This window comes from Polypterus senegalus, chromosome 16, assembly GCF_016835505.1.
Source record: "Polypterus senegalus isolate Bchr_013 chromosome 16, ASM1683550v1, whole genome shotgun sequence".
NCBI classification, from domain to species: domain Eukaryota; kingdom Metazoa; phylum Chordata; class Cladistia; order Polypteriformes; family Polypteridae; genus Polypterus; species Polypterus senegalus.
In genome coordinates this window covers 2,135,501-2,161,996 of record NC_053169.1, presented here as the reverse complement: position 1 = coordinate 2,161,996, position 26,496 = coordinate 2,135,501, and the positions used below count along the sequence as shown (strand labels likewise).

The 26,496-nt window shown below is 36.9% G+C and overlaps 1 protein-coding gene across 6 annotated transcripts in view; it reads left to right on the top strand.

The window, feature by feature from the left end:
* The first annotated feature begins 9,983 nt into the window (after window positions 1–9,983).
* LOC120516231 (protein DEK-like) overlaps window positions 9,984–26,496 on the top strand; it is a 24,534-nt gene continuing 8,021 nt past the window's right edge. The window contains exons 1-8 of one of the 6 annotated variants that reach the window (XM_039737738.1): window positions 9,984–10,067; window positions 15,793–15,980; window positions 18,227–18,328; window positions 19,744–19,853; window positions 20,305–20,399; window positions 21,552–21,672; window positions 24,861–25,052; window positions 26,138–26,264. In XM_039737738.1, the coding sequence (XP_039593672.1) occupies window positions 15,824–15,980; window positions 18,227–18,328; window positions 19,744–19,853; window positions 20,305–20,399; window positions 21,552–21,672; window positions 24,861–25,052; window positions 26,138–26,264 (904 nt within the window). In that variant the 5' untranslated portion in view covers window positions 9,984–10,067; window positions 15,793–15,823. The other 5 variants (XM_039737742.1, XM_039737737.1, XM_039737741.1 and 2 more) reach the window with 5 other exon arrangements.

Below are 26,496 nucleotides of genomic sequence, written 5' to 3'. Positions count from 1 at the left end.
GTAATCAAGAGAAGTTGGGACACCTGTGCAAATTCTTGGCTTCATCTTACAAGGCTTCATTTACTTTAATTGCTACAGAACATCTGTAGCGTGTTCCCTGAAGAAGACCCATTTGTAATATTCTGATATTACAAAATTTCTTTTTTTGTCAGTTATTGCTCACCTAAACTTTAAATTTAAACCTCTGGCAGTTTACTGCTTTCCTTTTCACCATTTTAGGTCACTCATTGCATTTCAGCTGATTAATTTTGAAGGAAAACTGGAAAAACGGTGGTGTTTTTTGAATAGTATTGTGTCTAAAAATCATTTTTTTTGAATGTAAGTATTCCTACTAAATTTTATTTATATATACTGCTCAAAAGAATTAAAGGAACACTTTTTAATCAGAGTATAGCATAAAGTCAATGAAACTTATGGGATGTTAATCTGGTCAGTTAAGTAGCAGAGGGGGTTGTTAATCAGTTTCAGCTGCTGTGGTGTTAATGAAATTAACAACAGGTGCACTAGAGGGGCAACAATGAGATGACCCCCAAAACAGGAATGGTTTAACAGGTGGAGGCCACTGACATTTTTCCCTCCTCATCTTTTCTGACTGTTTCTTCACTAGTTTTGCATTTGGCTACAGTCAGTGTCACTACTGGTAGCATGAGGCGATACCTGGACCCTACAGAGCTGGCACAGGTAGTCCAACTTCTCCAGGATGGCACATCAATACGTGTCATTGCCAGAACAACAACAACATTTATTTCTATAGCACATTTTCATACAAACAGTAGCTCAAAGTGCTTTACATATTAAAGAATAGAAAAATGAAAGACACAATTATAAAACAAAATAAATCAACATTAACATCGAATAAGAGTAAGGTTCAATGGCCAGGGGACAGAAAAACAAAAAACTCCAGACAGCTGGAGAAAAATAAAATCTGTAGGGATTCCAGACCATGAGACCACCCAGTCCCCTCTGGGCATTCTACCTAACATAAATGAAACAGTCCTCTTTGGATTTAGGATTCTCACGGAAGGGCTTGATGATGATGATGGTCACGTAGACTTCTGCCTTTTAATCCGTCCATCATTGTTAGAGCATCCTGAAGCTTTGAGTAGGTGGTGGTGGCGCAGGCCGCCACCACAAAGAAACCGGAAAAAGAAACAGAAAAGACAGCAGGGGTCAGTACCGATTTTAGAGCCACCATGAATAGTTATTTTGAGGAGATTGAACATATAGAGTATCAGGATTAAGTTAAATTACGATTAAAATGAAGTTATAAAAAGGCCATGTTAAAGTAATGTGTTTTCAGCAGTGTTTTAAACTGCTCTACTGTATCAGCCTGGTGAATTCCTATTGGCAGGCTATTCCAGATTTTAGGTGCATAACAGCAGAAGGCCGCCTCACCACTTCTTTTAAGTTTAGCTTTTGGAATTCTAAGGAGACACTCATTTGAGGATCTAAGGTTACGATTTGGAATATAAGGTGTCAGACATTCCGATATATAAGATGGGGCGAGATTATTTAAGGCTTTATAAACCATAAGCAGAATTTTAAAGTCAATTCTGAATGACACAGGTAACCAGTGTAGTGACATCAAAACTGGAGAAATGTGTTCGGATTTTCTGTTCCTAGTTAGGATTCTAGCAGCTGCATTCTGCACTTGTTGCAAACGATTTATATCTTTTTTGGGTGGTCCAGAGAGGAGTGCGTTACAGTAATCTAGTCGACTGAAAACAAACGCGTGAACTAATTTCTCAGCATCTTTCAATGATATAAGAGGTCTAACTTTACTTATGTTTCTTAAGTGAAAAAATGCTGTCCTAATGATCTGATTAATATGTGATTTAAAATTCAGATTACAGTCAACAATCACCCCTAAACTTTTTACCTCCGTCTTGACTTTTAATCCTAATGTATCCAGTTTATTTCTAATAGCCTCATTGTATCCATTATTGCTGATCACTAAAATTTCAGTTTTCTCTTTATTTAACTTGAGAAAGTTACTATTCATCCATTCTGAGATACTAGTCAGACATTGTGCTAGTGAATCAATAGAATCAGGGTCATCAGGAGCTATTGATAAGTACAGCTGTGTGTCATCAGCATAGCTGTGGTAGCTCACGTTGTGCCCTGAGATAATCTGACCTAACGGAAGCATGTAGATTGAGAAGAGCAGCAGACCCAGGATAGAGCCTTGTGGACCACCATATCGGATATCATGTGTCTTTGAGATGTGATTACCACAACTAACAAAGAATTTTCTCTCTGTCAGGTAGGATTCAAACCAATTTAAGACCCTGCCAGAGAGGCCCACCCATTGACTAAGGCGATTTCTAAGAATGTTGTGATCAATGGTGTCAAATGCAGCACTCAGATCTAAGAGGATGAGAACAGATAAATGGCCTCTGTCTGCATTTACCCACAAGTCATTTACTACTTTAACGAGTGCAGTTTCTGTGCTGTGATTTGTTCTAAAACCTGACTGAAATTTATCAAGAATAGCAGGTTTATTGAGGTGGTCATTTAACTGCATAATGACTGCCTTCTCCAGAACTTTACTTAAGAAAGGCAGGTTAGAGATGGGTCTAAAATTTTCAAGAGCTGAGGGGTCGAGATTATGTTTCTTAAGTAGGGGTTTAACTACAGCAGTCTTAAGACAGTCTGGGAAGACCCCAGTATCTAGTGACGAATTTACTATGTCAAGAATATTGTCAATTAGCACGCCTGATACTTCTTTGAAAAACCTTGTTGGTATCGGGTCAAGGACGCAGGTGGAGGGTTTTAATTGAGAGATTATTTTCTTTAAATCAGGTAAATCTATCCTAGTGAAAGAGTTTAATTTGTTTATAACAGGATGCTGGGGTTTAGGAGGATCCTTAGTGTTGGGGAGATATACTATGTTATATCTAATATCCTTAATTTTTTGATTGAAGGTTTGCTGTGTCTCCCTGCACAGTCTCAAGGGCATGGAGGAGATTCTAGGAGACAAGCAGTTACTCTAGGAGAGCTGGAGAGGGCCATAGAAGGTCCATAACCCATCAGCAGGACCAGTATCTGCTCCTCTGGGCAAGGAGGAACAGGATGAGCACTGCCAGAACCCTACAAAATGACCTCCAGCAGGCCACTGGTGTGAATGTCTCTGACCAAACAACCAGAAAGACTTCATGAGGGTGACTCAAGGGCCCCATGTCCTCTAATGGGCCCTGAGCTCACTGCCCAGCAGCATGCAGCTCGATTGGCACTCGCCATAGAATACCAGAATTGGCAGATGCACCACTGGTGCCCTGTGCTTTTTACAGATGAGAGCAGGTTCACCCTGAGCACGTGACAGAAGTGAAAGGGTCTGGAGAAGCCATGGAGAACATTATGCTGCCTGTAACATCATTCAGCATGAGCAGTTTGGTGGCGGGTTAATGATTGTCTGGGGAGGCATATCCATGGAGGGTCACACAGACCGCTACAGGCTTGACAAAGGCACCTTGGCTGCCATTAGGTATCAGGATGAAATCCTTGGACCCATTGTCAGACCCTATGCTGGTACAGTGGCTCCTGGTGCACGACAATTCCTGGCCTCATGTGGTGAGAGTATGCAGGCAGTTCCTGGAGGATGAAGGAATTGATACCATTGACTGGCCACCACACTTTCCTGACCTAAATCCAATAGAACACCTCTGGGACATTATGTTTTGGTCCATCCAATGCCACCAGGTTGCACCTCAGACTGTCCAGGAGCTGAGTGATGCCCTGGTCCAGATCTGGGAGGAGATCCCCCACAACACCATCTGTCATCTCATTAGAAGCATCCACCGATGTTGTCAGGCATGTATACAAGAACACAGGGGCCATACAAAGTGCTGCGTACAATTTGGAGTTGCTGCAATTCAATTTGGGCAAAATGGACGAGCCTGCCACATCATTTTTTCACTCTGATTTTTGGGGCGTCTTTGAATTCAGGGCTCTGTAGGTTGATCATTTTCATTTCCATCAAACGATGTGGCATCCTTTCGTTCCTAACACATTACCCAGTCTATATCAGTATAGATATCCAGGAGGATTTCTTTTTCCCATTGAGATCTGATGTGTTTTCAAAGTGTTCCTTTAATTTTTTTGAGCAGTTTATTTTGTTAGGTATTCATTAACTTTCTAAACTCATTTTCTCAATTCAGGGTCACACAGAGGCAGAGTTTGTCATGGCTGCATTAATTAAGTCTGTGCTGCGCGTCAGCTCATTGCAGTCTATATAATCATACAGTAAGTTATATAAAGTATTTGGTAGTTACAAATGATTAGACATAATTTGCTATATAAAATTTTCAACATTATTCTCTTTGCCTTTTCCTTGTTAGGGCACCATGATAGGGCAGATTTTTCACACTGCTTTTTTTTCCTTTTGGGTAATATGGAATTTATAATGATAAAAACTCAGGTATACACAACAAATCAAACATACGAGTTACTAACCTAACACCTCCTGATGCTCATGAAATGCTCTAACAGAGTGATTGTCTTCATGGTAAGCACTTCTTATTCTAGAAACCATGTTTAAGAAAAAAAAAAATCATCAATCAGCCCAAGGTATAAAATCAGGGCTTTGAAGACAATTTGAACACTGTGTGTCTTATTTCCCACCATGAGGACCCTGAAACACATGCTCAGTTATAAGTGACACTAGCAAGCTACATCTCATAATGAAACCAAAATGGGAAATGCGTATTGTTATGCCAACATAACGGCACTACAAAGTAAGAAATTAATGTACTTAATAGTGGATTATTGCACAAGACCCAGCCTTCGTTGTAGACCTCCAGAGGCGGTATTCTTTCTGTTTTAAAGGATGATAAAATCTAATAAAGGTATTTTGGCAGAAATGATCATTTAATGAATGCTTAATTCTAAAAAAAAAAAGTAATAAACAAAATTAAATTTTAATTTGGGCGGCATGGTGGTGCAGTGGGTAGCGCTACTGCCTCGCAGTTAGGAGACCCGGGTTTGCTTACTGGGTCCTCCCTGTGTGGAGTTTGCCTGTTCTCCCCGTGTCTGCGTGGGTTTCCTCCCACAGTCCTGGATACATTACAAATAACACAAATAGGCACTTTTAGTGCGGAGGAACTTGACAAACCTCTGGCGTTATCAGAATTACTGGATGCTATAAAGTCACTTCAAGGTGGGAAAGCAGCAGGCCCTGATGGCTACCCTACAGACTTTTACAAGAAATTCTCCGCTCAGCTAGCTCCCCTCCTATTAGCAACATTTACAGAAGCCAGAGATAACCAATCTCTTCCTCAAACCTTTCGCCAAGCACTAATCACTGTCTTTCCAAAACAAAATAAGGACTTATCAAAATGTGCATCATACAGACCAATTTCACTTCTGAATAATGGCGTTAAAATACTCTCTAAAATCTTAGCTAGAAGGATGGAGAAAGTATCACCAGATCAAACTGGATTTATCAGGGGCCGACACTTATCTTCAAATCTTCGACGCCTGTTTAATGTAATATACTCACCAACTAAATCAGACACCCCAGAAATATTATTATCATTGGATGCAGAAAAAACATTTTACATGATTGAATGGAAATACCTGTTTACTACATTGGAGAAGTTTGGGTTTGGCCCGAACATTTGTGCATGGATTAAATTACTGTATACTAACCCAGAAGCTTCAGTTTGCATCAACAACATTTGCTCAGACTACTTTAAACTAGAACGTGGTACTAGACAAGGATGCCCTTTGTCACAGCTACTGTTTGCAATTGCCATTGAACCGCTGACAATACATTGTCGAAATACTGATCAGATAAAGGGGATTATCAGAGAAGGACTGGAACAGAAAATTTCATTATATGCAGATGATATGGTACTGTATATATCGGACCCAGAAAATTCTGTGCCTGCAGTCTTAACAGAAAAGCTCTCTGGTCTCAGAATTAATCTGAATAAAAGTGTACTCTTTCCAGTGAATTCTCAAACATATAATATTAGATTAGACACCCTACCTTTTATCATTGCAGAACAGTTTAAATACCTCGGGTAAACATCACAAGTAAACATAAAGCTCTTTATCAACAAAATTTCGCCGTCTGCATGGAAAAAATTAAACAAGACTTGCATAGATGGTCAACCCTTCATCTCACACTAGCTGGAAGAATTAACACTGTTAAGATGAATATTCTTCCTAAGCTCCTTTTTATTTCAAAACATCCAATATACATTAATAAATCATTCTTTAGGCAATTAGATTCAACAATAACCTCATTTATTTGGAATTCAAAACATCCACGCATCAAAAGAGCGACCCTACAAAGACAAAAGGCAGAAGGTGGCATGGCTCTACCTAACTTCCAGTTTTATTACTGGGCAGCAAATATACAGGCAATAAAAACCTAGACACAAATAGAAGAACATACACAGGCTTGGACCGCAATAGAAGTAAAATCCTGCAGTACTTCTTTGTATTCCTTGCTTTGTGCTCCAATAAACACACGTTATCAGCAATACACTAATAACCCAATTGTGCTCCACTCACTTAGAATCTGGAACCAATGTAGAAAGCATTTTAAGACGGAGAAGCTTCTATCTGTGGCACCTCTGCAAGAGAACCACCTCTTTCAACCTTCACAAACATATGCAGTTTTTAATATCTGGAAAAATTTGGAATTAACTTGCTTAGAGACCTTTATATAGACAACGTCTTTGCATCCTATAAACAATTACATTCCAAATTTAACATTCCAGCTACACATTTCTTTCACTATCTTCAAATCAGGAACTTTGTTAAACAGAACCTTCCGATTTTCCTCATCTTGCACCCTCATCCATGCTGGAAAAAATATTGCTCAATCTCAAGGACTCAGACACCGTCTCTACAATATATAAAATCATTTTACAATCCCTTCCTTTCAAAGATCCAAGAGGACACTGGGAAAAAAACCTCTCAATTAATATATCAGAAAAGGAGTGGAAAGTAGCAATGCAGAGAATTCACTCGAGCTCCATATGCGCAAACCATACAATTATACAACTCAAAATTATATATCGAGTCGAGCACATCTGTCTCGACTAAAACTCTCCAAAATGTTCCCAGGGCTGTGATGATCCAACCAAGCCCCAGCCTCACTGGGTCACATGTTCTGGGCCTGCACCAAATTAATATTATTCTGGACAAACATTTTTAATTACCTCTCAGATAGCCTTGGTCTCACAATCCCTCCTAACCCATTAACAGCTGTGTTTGGGGTTCTTCCAGATGGGTTTAAAGTGGAGAAAGACAAACAAATTGTGATTGCATTCACTACACTGTTGGCACGCAGACTTATTCTGATAAACTGGAAGAACCCAAACTCTCCTCTTTTAAGTCAGTGGGAAACTGATGTGTTATATTATTTAAAATTGGAAAAAATCAAATACTCAGTTAGAGGATCCCTACAGACTTTTTCAAAACATGGCAGGATCTAATCAGTAATATTTTAAAACAAGCTCTTAAAGCACAGAGGAAGCGATTATTTCCGTATCTCTTTGTCTTCTGCATTCATCTCTATTAGCTTATCAAATGTATTAATTTAGGTAGGTTTACAAGCCTTAAATTTCACGCTGTTTGCCTTGCACTCTCTCTCAGGGGTGGGGATCAATTTGTCCTTAACTCAATTTTTCTTTTTGTAAAAAATTGATTTGTATGGATTGCAATAAAATTGATAAAACTTCAAAAAAAACTAATTGTGAATATTAATTTCATTATCATCAAGCAATCAATGACCTTCTTAAAGCAGGTTTTCTACTAAAAACTGTTGGCAGAAGTTCCTTTACCCTGTTATTTTAACATGGAAGGTTCAGTATGTGAAATGGATTCATCAGAAAGTTATGTCCTTACACTTACCAAAATCTGTGACTTGAGAAACAAGGACACACACAAGTACACTTTAGAAAACGTGCCACCTGGCATCATTGTTTTTATCCTGCTTTAATTCTTTGTTTAACACAATTGTCTATCTTGAATGTATTCTTATTCAACAAGGCATTAAACATAAAATATATCTGAAAACATACCACAAAAGTATATTTGATCAAGTAGTGATAAGTCCATTTTGATTGCCCATGAAATGTCTGCAAAGCCTTCCTGTAACAAACAACTGCCTGTATAGAGATGCCAGGTCACCAAGTAGCATGTCTTTGGATTTTAGTTGAAGCGAAGGTCACTAGAGGAAACTCGGTGAGAACTTTAATAATATGTAAACCGCATACATACAGAGCACACTACATCCTTCTTCTTTCAGTTTTTTTTCAGCTCCCATTAGAGGTTGCCACAGCTGATCATCTTCTTCCATATCTTTCTGTCCTCGTCATCTTCCTCTGTCACACCCATCACCTGCATGTCCTCTCTCACCACATCCATAACCCTTTTCTTAGGCTGTCCTCTTTTCCTCTTCCCTGGAAGCTCTATCTTTAACATCCTTCTCCCAATATACCCAGCATCTCTCCTCTGCACATGTCCAAACCAGTGCAATCTCACTTCTCTGACTTTGTCTCCCAACTATCCAACCTGAGCTGACCCTCTAATGTCCTCATTTCTAATCCTATCCATCCTCGTCACGTCCGATGCAAATCTTAGCATTTTTAACCCTGCCACCTCCAGCTCTGTCTCCTGCTTTTTGATTGAATGTTGAGCCCATCATTCTTTCTTGGAGTTGACTGATTTAGAAACCAGTGTTCTCTGAGGGAATCCCACACAAACCCAGACATTTCTGAGAATGTGATACAGAAGGCGACCCCTGAGCTGGCTCAAGTGCAGTGGGGCAGCAATGTAAGGTATTTGAATTGAAATAGTTTTCTACAAAGGAGAAAGGAAAGCATCGAGTTAGTATTACAAACGTCCAGCAGCCACACTGTCCCCACTGTTTCTGCAGCATGTGGTGAAGTATTTTCATAATGAGGTAACCAGCAAAAAGGGAAAAAAAAAACTTTTTTATGATCAAAGAAAACTTCAAGAGTTTTCAGTTTTCTATTTGGTATTCTCTCTTTAAAACAAAATGCATGTGGCTGAAAAAAATGAGAGTGACATGAATTCCAACACATATGTCCCCTTTTATTTCTAAAAAGCTGAATTCCCTTTGATTATTTGATGGTAAAAATACAGAATTTTGTGTTGTGCAGATCTTTACATTGGTATAATATGTGCACTTTGCATACACGTTTACATTCTTGTATTTCTCAGTATCAGTGTGTACTGATCAATTCTGTATCTGTCTGTCATCCGCCTTAATAAGTGTCCGTCAGTCTCTCTGGCCGTCCGGTTGCTATGTCTCAGTTATTCCAAAAGATGGCGCAACACAAACACTTTTAGTAATAAAATGCATAATAAAGTAATAAAATAATAATAATAATAAAATGCGGCGCATCACAAACATTAACGCTGCTTTACGAATACCATACCAAAATGCTTATACCAGAGTTGTGCATTGCATGGTGCACTGCAGACGTTAACGCTGAGATCTCCGTTGATTACTTAGATCTGAGCCCGTTAGACGGTTAACACAGCTAGCGTAAGTTTAATTGTACGGTCTTTAAAAAAGCTTGAGTCAAATACCACGTATCTTCTGACTCTGACACATGCTCAGTCCCTTAAATTTAAATACAATAAATAAAATGACTTAATGTAACAAATACGACTGGCAGCTTCAGTACCTAACGTGTAATTGTCAGCAGTTATTAAGATATGAAGCGTATGAGGCACGTAGGCGTAGACTATGAGCGTGACGCTTTCATGCAAATTACTTACATTTCCCATTTTTTGTGTTTCCTTTGCTGTATGTTAAGCCACACCCCGCTGTCGTTCAGTCCATCCAACACAATGAAACCATTTCCTAGTTTATAGTCGCGGCGGTGGCGGCCAGAGGCGACTCCCTCTGTCACGCCCCTCTTTTCTAATAACCAATCATACAAAGGCACCGACGCAGTCCATGTTTCTGATTGGCCTCAGCGGCCCCTGCTTATTGATGCAACTTTCTCCCTGTTCTGGAATAGGCTGCGAACTTCCCGCCTCCGCCACAAACCGCCATTTTGAAACTCTGGGCTGAACAGGTAAACAACAACGTGTGGCGGTTCTGCAGCTGCGGCCCATTCTTGTGTTTGTGCTAGCGATTCTCTCAGTTTTCTCCGGCAGCTTAATTGAGAATTATAATAGGAGCCTTTTTGGCGTACTGTACTGTTTTCGGTAAGTAACTAAAAGTTACCTGGGTTGCGCGAATGTAATGTGATACATTCATTTTCGGACGCACGCGCGTTACAAGTGACAGGCCGTGGAGCTTATAAAAAAGGCAGGTGTTGAAGTTTCCCGAGGTGAGTTGTATTTGACAGGTGGCTTGCATGCGTGTTAGAATACATAAATTGGACTAAGGCGTACGCCTGCACTGTAGTTCGTTCGTTTGCGTGCCCGAGTGAGTAAGTAGCCGCTCGTTCGGTTTTCGCGCCCTCTTTACTTGGGTGTTTGCAGACGTCGTTTTCTGGCTTCGTTTTCGCGCGTTGCCCAGTAGGTCGCGTTTTTTCTACGAGCATCTGATTAATGACGAGGATAGTCTTTAGTTTTAACAATGGGGGATATGTGTGAATGTTTTGGTTAATGTGCCTAATCTATAACCGACATTCTGCTGGGATACGTGGATGATATGTGGTGTGCAAAACGCAGGGGTTATGCGTGACAGTTCAGAGCATCCGAAAGCTCTCATGTTATTTTATACACGTCGTTTTGCACGTATTAAAGGATAACAAGTTGAAGACAGAATGTGGGAAAGTGTATTCTCCGGGGCATGCCGACGGTTTGTGGATGACGTAGCATGGCGGGACTCTCGCGCTGGCTACACGTAGGCGCCTGTGCTTTAACTTACAAATTATGGGGCTTTAGAGTACAAGACGTAGAGCTGAGTGGGCTTAAGAAGGGCACGCCAATTGTAATGACCGCGTGACAAGTAGTACTTCTGTGTTTTTGAATGTGAGGAATCGAAAGGAAAATGGAATATTATGACAGTAGTAACTTTAGATAAAAAGTAATGGCCAAATGATATAGAAGAGTAAACGTTTTTGTTTCATTTCGAGCCTTCATTTGACTTGTGTATTATTAAGAGAACAGTGTAAAGCACATATATTGTTAATAATGCATTTTATTTACGTTTTCCATGCTTTTAATAAAAAAAGTTATTTAAAACTGGGAATAGACTCCTGAGTTCTGTCACTACCGGTGAAAATGCCTGGTGCCAGCTTTAGTAAAGCTGAGCGACGTTAATGCTTTGGGTAGAACATGAGGATGCGACGATTTTTGAAGAGAGAGTATGAATGGTCACTTAACTTCTGCTGTTAAGGAATTAAGCAGACAAAAAATGATTGTTTACTTTTCTTAACATTTTTAGAATGTTTTTCAAGTGAGCTCCACTATTAATATAACTATTTATATAAATGAACTTGCATTAGAAAAAGTAGGTGAATTATTGCTAAAAAGTGCACACACTATTTGTGTATATGAATGATGGCATATATTGATGAATAATTAAACATTTCAAAGTGGACTGTTCATTTAATATGAAAAAGGTAGCTAAATTATTTTTTTTAAAACATGCATATGCTATTCGTGTTTTCAGGTGATGGGACAAGTTGATGAATAATCGCATGTTGGAAACAGGAATGGATTAAGAACATTTATGTTCGGTTGAATTCTCAGTAGGGCTGGATGGTCTTTTGGCCTTGACACCCTTGCTGATTTTGTTTTTCCTACACCCTTAGTGGTCGGTCTTTTGTGTGTTTTTTTTTTTTTTTTTTTGTCCTCCCAGCCATCTGATCTTCTCACTGGACTCATTGTTGAAGTCTTACAACATTAAATTGTATATAGCAATGCTACTCTTCTATTTGATATTTATCTGTCTTAAAGATCACTTGGATTCTTTTTTGTTACTTATTGTTTAATATTATTACCTTATTTGTTTTTTATCTTGTAACTTTCTCCTTTGGGTGGAGTGGTGGCTCTGAGGGTAGGGATTTGCACTGGCAATTGGAAGGTTGCTGGTTCTCTACGTTCTCTACTCTACGTCATTGGGCCCTTGAGCAAGGCCCTTAACCTGCAATTGCTCCGTCCTGGGTATGATGTTAGTCTGAATCCAGCCCTGCATGTAGGCCCTCAAACCTGCAGGGGAAAAACCTGGGAGTTGGTGGCAGAATTGGCACTCCAGCCACCATAAAAAAACCTTGCACTGTCCCATTCCATCTGAACTGGTGTGGTGCTGAGGTGTCACCAATTGCATGGCTGCACTCGGGTCCTAATCATGTGGTGGTTGTGGCAATGCGCTGTATCAGAGCGTGCCCCTAACCTCTCCTCTCTTTGTCTTTTACATCTTGTAAAGCACTTTGAGCTTCACTGTTTGTGAAAATGTGCTACATAAGTAAATGTCCAGTTTGAGTTGTTTAAAGCTACCGACTGACATCATACTAAATGTCTACAGGCTGCCTCAATCTTTAGATATTTTCTAGTGTTTTTGGACTTCTCAAAGGCCCAAACATATCCATCACAATACGATTAGAATTAAATTAATCGGCTTACTTTTAAATATCGTTAAGAAAGGGAATTCTTCCTTGTAGTGGATTAAACTTAACATGCTTCTATCTTCTTTGCACCTCTGTTACAGATTCGATGTTTGCGCTTTAAGGTCGGTGGGTCATCACGTATTAGCGGTGGTCGCTTAGTGTACAACACTGTCATAGCTTTGTATAAACGGCCACCTTTTTAAGTCGCTCTTCCTAATACCACGGAAATCATCACATTCTTGAGCCACATCCATTCATTAATTTCCTTCACCACACAAGAATTACAACCTCAAGAAGGTACGTGAATAAATATGAATAATGTTGCATCCGTGCCACAGTGTTTTCCGAAATGTGCTATAAGGTCATAAAATGAATAATGCCAAATATCATGTATACTTATGTCTCTTTTTTTTTTTTGCCAATGCGACTTTGACATCACGGGCCATAAGGCGCATTCTAATTCAGCGTAAGCAAGACCACTCAATAAAATAGAATAAAAAAATCAAGTGACAATGAGATATGAATAAGGCAGATTCGCCAGCGTTTGTGTGTCAGCTTTAATCCATTCAGGTCAGAGAATTTCCAGTTTGATTGTCTCTAAACACCATTCACATCTACAGTTATTCCCAGTTTCAGATAAAAAGTAACAGCGTCAGATCCCGGGGGGGATAAAAGTGGGGGGGGGATTAACTTTTACAAATACTATAAATTTACAGTGGCTGTTACAGACGCAAATCAAATGTATATGTTTATTGTATAATATTAATAAGAGCAACTCACTACTCAAAACAGTAAATATACGAGGCAGTCAGGATAGAACCTGGGGATTCTTGATTATAAGTCAGCCATTCCTACTGCTGCACCACGGAAGCTATTGTATCGTTCTTGAACCTTTTGTGAAATTGTTTATTTGATCTTTGCACGTCAGGCTTTACACATTATATAGTTTGTCTACATTTTGTCATTTATTACTAAAATATGTAAAGTTTCAGTTTTAACGATGTATTTTTTGGTTAAGTTATGCACTTTTTTGTTTACAGACTATGTGCACTTTAGTTTGTATTGCTTAATGTATTTCTATTTTATTGTGATGGTCACACTAATATAAAAACATCTGATTATTTTCAAATTCATATGTTTCACTGGTTATTTTAATTCGATTATTATTAATTTTAATCGTGATGATGCAGAGACATCAGGGTGACATTCACAGGTTGACAGACGTGAGCAGATGAGGTAAGACATGCACTGGAGCCCAGAACAGGATGTGTAACCACAGGTTGCACGCATCAAAATAGTCAGGCATGAAATAATTGTGACTAATCGGTTAATCGTGGGAAGGGGAAAAAAATTGAATGATTGCAGGCATCAAAATGTTAGGCATGGAATAATCAGGACTAATTGAAAAATAAATTGAATGATTAGTCGACTACCAAAATAATCATTAGCTGCAGCTCTAGTGGTAAATGAAGAGTTTCGGGGGGTCTTTTAGAATTGCAGTGTTCATATTTGCAAAGCTGACAGAGATACAGACCTGTGCACACAGACTGAAAGGAGTTGTGGCTGCCATCTACTAAATACTTATGGTGTTTTATATTTGTACTTAGGCCGCTTTGGAAAGATGTGTTTTCACTTTCACATTAAAGCCTCTTTTCCTATTGCTCAATTACAAAAAAGCCAAATTAAATCCACTGTCATTCAGTGTTATGTAATGACATGTGAAAACTTCCAAAGGGGTAAATAGTTTTTATAGGTAATGTATGTACATGGCTCAGCTATATAGCTCTTTGTAATCCAGTATTTTAGAAACCTGTAGCATTACTGCTTTTCCATTTAAAAACCAGCAAGGCAGCTGCAGTCGTCTGATATATCTCATGTTGCTATTTAGGTAATGCTCCTTAATCTTTGTGCTTTTCCTTCCCATAGCTTGGATGTTTTGCAGGAAAGCTTGTGGCATTTTTTTTGCCTCAGATATGTTCATGTCAGGGAAAGTTGACATTTTTGCAGCTCAACTCTTTACCTTTTTTCTTTAATATTTCAAATAATGATGCAACACTTGCTAATATCTTATTTTGATGTTTTGTTTTACCTTATGGCTGTTATGGAGCTATTTGGTTCTGTATACAGGCAGAGATAAATGTAGACAGCTTTGCATAAAGTACTTGACTCAAAAAAATCCCATAGTAAGAGTCTGTAGAGAAGTAGTAATCTTTATGTAGCTTATCATATAAATCTGCAGTCGGAGTTCACAACCAGGCTTAAAAATAGGATTTGTTGTGTAACAATTTACACCAGTAATTCCTGTTTTTTTTTTTTTTTTTTTTTTTTTTTTCTTTTCTAGATCAGAATGTGTTATGAACTTGCGGTAGATATGCAGTGTGGGTTTAGATTACTGTTTACTTGCAGTTTGCTTTGGTTGTTGGTTTAAAAAGTGTCCATTTTTACTGTGTGCCACCATAATACTTTGATCTTGGATCTGTTTTCTTTTGTGCTGATACATTATTATAAGACAAATGCCATGTATTTTAGAGATGTACGTAATTTTCAGCACTCTGTTTTTTCTGTGTCAAATTGGAGCTTTTGGACAGGTGTCTGTTCAGTGTCTTTTTTTTTGTACACTTTGATTTTATTTTTTTTAGTTCACAGGAAAAAGGATGTTTTATTGTCATAAATCAAACTTCTTAATTAGGACACCTTGTCAGAGACAGTAGCTTTTAAGGATATTTGGTAACTTGTTAAAACTACATCTTGCATCATATAAATGTTGTTTATTTATGAGCAGATGTAGTTTTCTTAATTATGCTTTAAAGCTATCCAAACTTTTGCTTTCACATTATTTTATATGATTAATTTTTTCCATATAGTTTGGTTCTCTATAATACAAACTGCACGGCATGCATACATAAAAATGTACAACAGAATGATTTCTAATTGACTAACATTAACCAATTGTAATAGTATAGGTTCATTAGTATTATAATCGAGATGTCCAGTTAATGTTAGAGGAGAGGACAACCAGCACAGGTCATTAGCATTCCTTGAGATAATAAGCCAATGTGGGATTTTTTATTTGGTTATAACCAAGTCAGACACAGTTTGGTGGCTTAGGCCCCCAGCCATACACTCCTTCATGGGACTTTTTCAACTCCTGGTTAATCCTTAACATTAATGACATTAAAGCCTTGGTATGTACTCTTTCTGCTGACAAATTGTACCCAATATCATTTGTGTTTTTAAGGTAGCTGTGTGCAACGTTGTCGATTGCCATCATGTCTAGTGTGGAAGATGAGCAGTTGAGTACTGAAACGGAGAATACGAAGAACAAGCTGAACCCCACCGGGAAGAACAATGAAACTGATGAAGACATCGAGGAAGATGAAGAAGAAGAAGAGGAGGAGGAGGATGACGACGACGACGACAAGAAAGGTTTGTTTCAAATGCAGTATAGTATTACTGTGCTAGCAGATGTGTCTGGCAGATTATTAAGCAATACTCTCATAATATGATACACTTTGTATAGATCTTTTAAAAATGTTAGTGTAACGAGCTAACCCAAAACCAGAATTTTCCAACTATAAACATGGGATTGGGATAAAAATTTAAATTGGCCATCTGTTTAAAGATATGGTTATAGATTTGATTAAAATAGGCAGGAATTAATAGAGCAGTCACATTTGTAGTCAGGATTTATAGGTAGTTCTGATTCAATAATCAGACTTGATTTGGAATAAATCCTGAATTTGATCATAACTCGAACAATCTTTCAGAATTTTTATTTATTGCAGAGAAAAAGTGTACTATGTAAAAAAATTACAATGTACTGTAATTTGTAACTACTTCTCTGCTAGTTAATTTGTTACATTTTAAATAGCTGCAGTTTAACTGGTAGTTAAATATGCTTTTGGGCCTTTTATTCTTTTGTTTCTAAAAAAAAATAGCTGCATCTGTGAGGAAATTTTACTCGTTTTGTTCCAAGTTATCATAAACTGCCATTCCGGTATACAAAACTCTGACTGATCAGCCACTGATCCACATTAGCCGTATAAAAGACTCGATCAGTGATTGGTAAATTGGCTGATAACAACAAGATTTCAGTATCTACTTTTTTTTTTTTTTTTAAGCCTAATGGTAATTTAGATGCAGTTTTCTTTTAACACAAGGTGTTATGGCAGTAATGCAAACACGTCTATTTGCAGAGACAGGGGAGTGGGAGGGACCGGAATACTATCCTGTGCAATTAGCCAAACAATAAGAAAAACTATTTTAATGAATTCGGACCTTTTGTTTTGTCCTATAATGAAAACAGACGGTGCTTGTGTGAGTTTGAACAGTGACAAAGGTTATGTTAAGTACAGCGGCATACATTTTTAATTAGCAAAAAAAAAAAAGAGAGAGAAAAGAATTTAAAATTGCTCCTTAGTAAACAGTAGGCCTTTTAGCTCCACAGCAAACTGTTTTACTCGTAAACTTGTTAGGCATGTTAGCCTTGTAAAGTCTTTTGAACATTTAATAGATTTGCTGCTTTTTAACAGGTTTGTACTGTGTTTATTATTAGTTTGTGTGTCATACATTGGAAAGTTTTAGCAAGTCACAAGTACTGCGTAATTAAAATGGAAATCTATATTCATTATACCTCAAGAACATGGAATGTCTAGCTGGTTCACTAAGAAAACAGACTATAGATATACTTAATGTATATTTTAACAGCAAAAAAGCTGTAATGCAATTAATGATTAAAACCTATTAGTGCATGTATATTTAAATCTGTGTAGTGTTTAATTGTCTATCAGTTTAATTTTTTAAGCTTTTTTTCAAATACCGGCATGTACATTACAGAAGAATTTAAACAATATGACAGCTTATCATTCTGAGAATGTTTTTATTTTCATTAATACTATGTATAGTGGATTGATATTTTGTTTATTTCACTCATATTTCAGTTAAAGTATGTATTTTAAGGGAATTTTTTATATTACCATTTTTTGGTCACTGAACAGTAACCCTACAGAATTTCATTTTGCTAAGGGTCCTCCCTGCGTGGAGTTTGCATGTTCTCCCCGTGTCTGTGTGGGTTTCCTCTGGGCACTCCGGTTTCCTCCCATAGTCCAAAGACACGCAGGTTAGGTGGATTGGCGATTCTAAATTGGCCCTAGTGTGTGCTTGGTGTTTTTGTGTGTGTGTCCTGCGGTGGGTTGGCACCCTGCCCAGGATTGGTTCCTGCCTTGTGCCCTGTGTTGGCTGGTATTGGCTCCTGCAGACCCCCGTGACCCTGTGTTTGGATTCAGCGGGTTGGAAAATGGATGGATGGATAACACAAAAATGAACAGGCAACACCTGTTGTCTATAGTTTAGTAATTAAAATAGATAGATAGACGAAGGTAAGAACACTTTAAACATAAGGCTTCTCCACATCTGGTTATGCAGGAGCTTAGTGTAAACGTTTTTGAAGGAGATGAGAAGAAGTCTGAATCAATAAATCTAGTAACGAAATCGGTGGTTAGTAACTGCCCTGAAACGCCTTACTTGATAGGAGCATCCCTAACCATATGAATTATGAACTTTTCCATTACCTCAGATTTTTTTTAACCTTTTTAATTTTACCTTCACACTATTATACTGACTTTTGTTATTATATTTTTGTAATTTTTATTTGTGTTTTGCTTTCATTTAAGAGGAAAGTCTTATAATTGAAGGCAAAAGAGAAAAGAAAAAAGTAGAGAGACTGGCATTCCAGATGACAATGCCTGTTAGGGAGCCTCTTTCTGTTGAGGAAGGTAAAGTATTTTAATATTTCCTAATACATTTTGAATAGTATCTATGATGTAATCTTTCTTTTTGTAGTGATTTTGAATATATGATGACTTTTGTCGTGCTTAGCATTAAACCTATAATTATTAAACTTGAAATGTTAAACCCCTTTTCATTCTCTGCTGTTTAAATGGGTGACTTGGGTACATCAAGTGATACAGCATGACAGTGGAGAAGAACATAGGTTCTACACATTCTGTGAAGGCTCGTCTTAAATCTACATATACAAAATCAACTATGAGCTATATAAAAACATGAAAATAAATCACAAACAGGACTTTTACAGCACTTTTAATATCATGTAAATTAAGAATGCAAGTAAAGATTACATCCTCAGTGTTTTTCACAGGAATCACATCTAGTAACTTGTGTCTTTCTTTGAGAATTGTCACTGTTAGTTGTCATTGTGGTTTATCAGCTGAGGAGGTGTATCTTTCAGTTTATTTTGAAAGCTCACACTGTAATATAATTTTAACATTTTGCCTGTTTAGGTTTTATGTAAAAGCTTCTTTCTGTACAACTTTAAATATGTATATGTAACGACCAAAACCTGAAATCGGCCAAAGCGGGAAATGGCCAATGTCCGATCTTTTCCTCGATTTCAGGATTTGGCCAGCCAGTTTGCGAAATGGCGGGGTGATCGGCCAAAGTCGGAAGAAAAAAGGCATGAGCAGCGATTTGTTGCACACTTAGTAGTGTAATTGCATCGAGTATAGCCTTGGCGGTTCATGTTCAGAAATCTGACGCCACTTGGTTGTTTCACAATAAAGAGTAGGTATATAAATAGGTTTCATATTTCTTTAATCATTTTAGCTTTAAAATAGTGACTTAACATCAGGGACCTATTGTATTGACCTTAAGATTAGTGTTTTGGCGAGAGAGAGGCCGTCTAAAATGGTGTCCGCTTTCAGAACAAGACCCGCCTTGAGCAGTTTCTCGTGCAGATTGGAAAACTCGCTTCTGAATCTGCATCTGAAAGTGTTTAAGCATCTTCACACCTTGAGCGGACAGTCTTCCATCAGCGCATCAGATTTTGGCCAGGGAGTTCTCACCACTTCGCAAAATAGCCGGCCAAAGCAACATATACGCTGGTCATTTCTAGTAATTCGGACTTTGGCCACACCTGTCTGCCAAAATGTGAAATGGCCGGTCAATTTGGGAACTGGCTGAACTTCAGATTTTGACCATAACATATATACCACTGTGAGAAGTAAGTTGACATAGTTACAGCCTATCCAAAATTTTACAGCTACACATGTTACTCGACATCCATTTCCTTTTGATATATTGCTGGCTGAAATGTACTACAAAAAAGAAACAAAGCAGAAGTTTTTCCAATATATTCCAAGGACTTTAATGAGTAGGTTTTTTTTCTGCTTAGGAAAAGGACAGAAACTTGGTGAAATAGAGTGGATATATGCATTAATAAGCAAAACAAAAACTGATGATTTGAGACCCTTGCATAAACTCCTTTTTAATCGGCCTGGAATGGTAAGAGTATTTTTATGTTTGGATGAAATTGTGTTATTTTACCTATAGTACCTGTAATTTAATAAAAAAAAAATAATAATTTCTGATATCATAGGCTTTAGCCAGGACCATCATTAATTTGTTTTCTCTGCCAGTTTGATGTTGTTCACTGTGGTTTAATTCTGGCTCCCTTTTTTTTTTTTTTTTTTCTTGGCTATTACTACAAAAATAAGGGGTGAATTATAGGAAAAACCTTTTTAAGGCTTCTGTCTTTTTTTTTTTTTTTTTTTCCCTTTTTAGATGGACCACATTTGTACAGGTTGAAGCTAAATCAAATTAGTGATGTCAATATTGATAATGATGATTATTCCTGCCGAAATGAAGATTTTTTAAATTTCCTTTTAACTTAATCAGATTTGTTAAATTCGTTCATTAGGAATTAATATTGCTTTTCACAATTTTCCTCCTTTAGGCGGCAAATGTCAAGAGAAATATCCGACTTTTTAGTGGATTTCCATTTGAAGAAGGCAGTGACCAATATAAAAAGAAACATGAAGTTCTTAAAAAGTAAGTAAAACAAGGGAACGTAGATGTGAGAATATAAGAAGAATAAATGAGAAAAGTATTGTGAAAGATTGTTTTGCCAGCATTTTGCTTAACTAGGCATGTTTAGATGACAGTTAACTTGGGTTGCTTTTCTGCTTAAGACTAATTCAGGAAGTGCCATTAAACTAAGATGCATTTTTCTTTAGTATCCATCTTGATAAGTTATTACGATCCAAAACTTTTAAGAGAACTGTAAGATGGAAAACTATGTCTAAATGATCTTGTATTGTACTTCACACTGCAGTACTATCTAACACCTTCTCCTGTAATTGGTGACACCAAGAGAGGTTTTGTAGATAGTGGAATACCACTGATTCCACATCGCCACCCTGCTGAACTGAACTGAACTTACTGGTGTGGGATATCTGTGTACTGCTCCAGTTGGAATCACAAAACTATGTATAGATCCTTCATTGTGACTTGTCGCCAATTTGCATTTTGTGACTTTAACAATTTAACTTCCTTGTGATTTTATTTGCTTTTGTTTTGAAATTGAACAATAGCTACTCTGTTTTGTTTTTAAATAAGGCCTTTAGATATTTAAATGAATTGTTTGCTTTTTAATCCAATTCTGGAATAAGCAAGTTTGAGAATGTTATGTTACTTTCTTTTTTCATTTTTTTTAATACCTGTACTTAAACTATAGTGGTTATAGCAAAAATGTAGATTTTTATTGTAGATACTTTATTAATCCCAAGGGTAAATTCACATACTCCAGCAGCAGCATACTGATAAACAATATTAAATTAAAGAGTGATAACAATGCAGGTATAACAGACAATAACTTTGTGTAATGTTAATGTTTACCCCGATAAGAACTCCCATCCCCCCCGGAGTTAGTCTCATAGTGCGGGGTCTCCTCAGTCTGTCTGTGGAGCAGGACGGTAACAGCAGTCTGTCTGTTGCTGAAGGTGCTCCTCTGTCTGGAGATGATCCTGTTCAGTGGATTTTCCATTATTGACAGGAGCCTGCTCTGCCACGAATGTCAAAATTGTTGACACATTTGTAACATTGAAAATTAAACTTTATAAACCTGGAAAAACGTTTTATTGTTGAACTTTAAATCAACTTTAGCTTTTGTTTTTTTTTTTTTTTGTGTTTTTTTTTTTAAAGGTATAAAAATGCCATATTGAGAACAATCTGTGGAGTTCTTGGTCTGGAAAAGTCCGGCAAACATGAGGACATTGTTATAAGAATTTTAAATTTTCTAATGGAGCCAAAAGAATTGAAAAAGGTATGTATAACTTCACAATTTTCTCATAATTTCAGAATGTTTAACAAAATGCTTGTTTATGCAGTTGTGGGGCGGTGGTTGCTCCAGCCTCTTGTAAAATTAATGCTAAACCCCTGAGTTATAGAAAAAAAACATTTAGTTGAGTTAATTGGTTGACATAATCAGTTAGTTGTATTATAGTAATGAATACTTTTCATGGATGGATGCTCAAAACATTTTAATGCAGTAATACCTAAAGGCTTAGAAAGGTAGTCAGAGTAACAAGGTATGATTGGCGTATGTATAATTTTAGATTACCCATTCGATCAAAAGGTAGGCAAGAGCTAAAATTAACAGTTGAAAATGTTTTAAAGATTATTCAGTTTCGTTGTTTTTGTTTAGGCCATTTTTCTTTTTGTGATCATCTCTTTGCATACACTTAGATATTTTTGTGATCGTCTCTTGGAGATTCTTGTAACTAATCACATAGTATTGCATTTAAAAGAATGAGAGGGTGTAGTGACAAATGAGATGTGTTAAACTGCTGAGGTAAATGTTTTTAGAAAATGAGTCTTTAAACTGAGAATCACTCTTTGAACCCTCAATTATCGATTGATTTACTTTTACTACTCTGAGGGAATTTACTTGTGTATCTTTTTTCCTTTAAAGTCTGGTTAATTGCTCCTTATGGCAATGCAAACTGAACACTTAACCAGATTTCAGTATAGATTTTTAGTTCTGTAATTGTTTTTTTCCCAAAAAAAATTATGCTTAAGAAATATGAACTAAACCTATAACTAAAAATGCATTTGCTGTTGTGCTTTTTTTTTATATCACTTGGATTTGAAATTGAACTCTGCTGTCTAGCAAAGCTATTTCAGCTACAAGTATTTCTGAGCTTGTTTTAACTACATGATCCTGTAAAATGCTGTTTAACATGGATATTATGTACTGTATCAACATCTAATTACATTCTGGTATCACTGTTATTTGTGAACATGACTCATTCTTACAAAATTGTAATATTTAAAAATGCTTTAACATTAAAAACAGTTAATTACATTCCCAAAAGCATCTTAATATTATACACGGGTGGAAAAATGATGTAGTACGGGTGGCCGGGACTACCAGTTTTTAATTTGGGGAAACCAAACTACAGACTTGCAAAGTCTGGCAGACTATCGGATATTTGGATCTTCTAATCAAAAACAATTCTGATAAGAACAAATACCCAACTCTTCATGTAAAATCTTTGCTGTCTCTTTTAAACGCAGTTTTTTAAAGCAAGCCAGGCTGACATAACCCCCAACTAAAGTCTGGTTTAAATTTGATGCATCCGCATAGATTGTGAAGGCAGCAAAGCAAAAATGTTGGATATGGCAGCGCATGCTGTGGTTTCTGTGTTTGGAATTTTTTTCTAACTACACGGCTATGAGGCCACAGTGCTGTGTACCCTAAATGACTAATTGGGTGCCAGAATGATAAACTAACGGCTGGCTGTGATGCAGCAGGTCATCAAATTGCAAGGAAGATGTGCAAAAATATTTGAAGTCCATCTCTTCATGGGTCTGCATACATACACCCACCCACTAGTGAGCAATATAGCGAAACGGCACCAAGCAAAAGAAACAGCATTAGCTCTAATGCGGCTGCGTCAATAAGGGCAAGATGTGAAAAGCTAATTTACCACAGTATAAATTAATAATGTATACTTTTTATGAATTAATAAAGACAAGGCAAACCATTCTGCTGCTGCTTCATTACCAGTTTCACGTGAAATGAATCATAATTACAAGCAGCATTGACAAAAATAAATAGAAAATATCTTCAAGTACTGGAACAATATTTTTTAAAGGATTAAATATGGAGTAAAATTCTGCAATGTAGTGATTATTGCAGGGAATTGCCAATATCAGAAGCCAGTCAATGAATGCACCATGCTTTATGCAGAGAGCATTCTAAAGCCACATATAAAATCAGTGCTTTGTTTTCAGACAAAATTAACTTTAGAATTGAAATGGTGATAAAGCACAGTAACGGTAAACAATAAATGGTAATGCAATACAGAGTTATTTAATGAAATGTTTAACTTGAAAACAAATGTACCCTGATGCATGCAGCAAGTAACTCTTCAGCTGACAGGGCTTGTTACAGCTACAGAAATGACATAAAATATTCAGCAGCTTGTTGATCATTTGTTGGCTTGAATGTTCCTGTCACAATTTTTAAAATTTTCAGCATTAGGATATGCACATTAACCTTTTGCAATCAGAGGGCTATACTCTATTACAAACTGGTCTTGCCTTGTGTGGTCACAGAGAAGATTCTTATAAAAAAAATATGGTGCTTACAATTGACCAATATGCACTCTGGGCTTGTAACTGGTGTACTGGAGCTTATGAACAGGCTCCTTACTATTAGCGTAAACACTGCAGAATGTGAAGACGCTTCTTCAGGCCTAAACTTCATCTTTTCTAATATAAGGACTCTCTTACTGGTCCAAGTGTGACAGTTTTTAATTTGGTTGTATACACAGATCACTGGCTTTGGTCAACTAAAGTTATATGACACAGTAAAGGATCTAAAATAATCCTGAAGGTCAAACTGATGTTTTTGAAAGAGAATCTAACTGGTATGGTCTGAAAGGAAAATTTGAAAATAAAATATTAATGCAGTGCTTCAGTTAATTTTTGGTAAAACATTTTATTACCCTGGGGGGAAAAAAAGGCTACATGATTTTGTGACAATCATTTAAATTAAAATATTTGCTAAAATATTCTCTTCCAAGATGCTGATTGAGTTTATAATGTTATACAAGAGTGTTAGAGCGTTATAAAGAAACATTGCTCTAAAAAGATGCAGGTAACCCTCCACCCTGTATATAAAGCTGGACTGCCAGGTTTGCAAAGCTCGTAGCCCTACAGACTACATTATACATTTAGTTTGTCCAGCCCTGCCATGTATACATTTTATGACTTGTTATCTATGTGTAAATATGAGAAAAGTCTGAAATTGATGATTAATAATACTATAACTGTCATTTTAGTATTTTATAAGAATCAGGTCAAGTTTTGATAAAGTGGGGGTTTTGCAAATAAAGTAATATACTGACAGGCAAGCAAGATGTGAATAAGAAATTGGCTTGGTAAAGTAAACTGAGATTTTCAATTTGAAAATTGTATGAATCGATTATTTTATTATTTTAATAGTCCTTGCCAAAGTCAATGAAAAAGCTCCAGAAAGGTGAGAAGAGAAAGAGTGCATCTGCTGGGTCTGCAAAGAAATCAAAGTCAAAGGGCAAGAGATCTGCAGAGATACTAATAGATGAATCAAGCAGTGAAGATGAAGATAAAAGCAAAAAGCGTTCTTCTGAGGAAAGTGAAGAAGAAGTAGTTAAAGAGGTAATCTTTACAAACTACGCCTAAAGGTGGATCCTTGTAGCCTCATTTGTCTTTAATATAAAAATACTGGATTGTGTTGATTGTACACTGATAAGCTTACACTGGCAACATATATCATCCATTCCTGGATCTGTTTATACTTGGTACCCTTGGTTTTTAGGGGTGTAGATTTGTGGTTATTTACAAGTTAGCTCTGCTTAAATCAGGAACATGTCAGTGTGGGTATATGCTTTTTGTAAACAGTTTTTATTTGGGCTTATGAATGTACCGTATTGCTTGTGTAATTAATCTGCCATGACGTCATTGTGCTTTAAATAGAAGGAAATGTGTCATTTTTGGATGTTTAGCTATCAAGTGACATATTGTGGATTGCAAGACTTCACATCATGTTTATATTTGTAATAGCAAAAAGGTAATTTTAAACTGTTTATTGTAAGTAGTGCCATGCAGCTGAGCACAGATCATTTCCTACTGATCCAGCACATTTTTGGTTATCCAGTAAGTACTACGCCCTGTGGAGATGCACTACTTCCACATTTAAACATCCTCCAACCTCCAAAGCAGCATTTCTGCTAACAGCCTCAAAGTCTACAGTGCTTGGTGCCATTTGTAACTTATCCCAAACTACACAAAATGAATTCCACCAGTGATGAATGTATACTCATCCACAGGCAATTTCTAAACACTGTTCCAGATCTGGGAAGGGTTTGCAAAAGTGTATTCTTTTTTAACTTTTGAGTTAAATGCTAAACATGACTATTTGGCTTAATCATGAAAAATGTAGATTATTAAATGTATTTTTATTATTTACTAGTGTATTGTAAACTCTTTTGTCACATGCATTTATCTTCAGTTTACCTTTTCTGCTTTGAAGACTGCAAACTTGTGACATTGTGCTTTATTTTAATATGGTAACCTTGATCTATAAATTCAAGATTTCCCTGTGTAAGATGAGGGCACTTTAAAGACTGTAGATGTCAAATGTTTTGTAAAGATAATGAAATAAATCATTTTGTAATTATGCTAAAATGTTTGTTTATTTGAACATCTTATACATGAAAAATGTATGATTTCTTGCTTTACAGCCACCAAAAAAGAAAATAAAGAAAGAAAAAGTACAACCAAAAGGAAAGAAACAGAATACTAAGCCTTCAAGTGTGAAGAAAGCAGACAGCAGTACCACCAAGAAAGGGCAGAGTAATACCAAACAAGGTAAATCATTCTTAAGCATCGTTTCAATGTCATTTGTCCTGATGTCTACTTTGTTCATAGTTAATTGTCACTGTTGGGACACCATTAAGGGAGCAAAATCCCCTGAAATGCCAGAGTTAATATGTTAAATGAAAAAGAGTAAAGAACTTAAAATTGTAGCAAAAAGGAAGTATTTCTGAGTTTCTAATCAGTATAAATTTCACACTACTGTTTTTTTCTAAACTTAGAATAA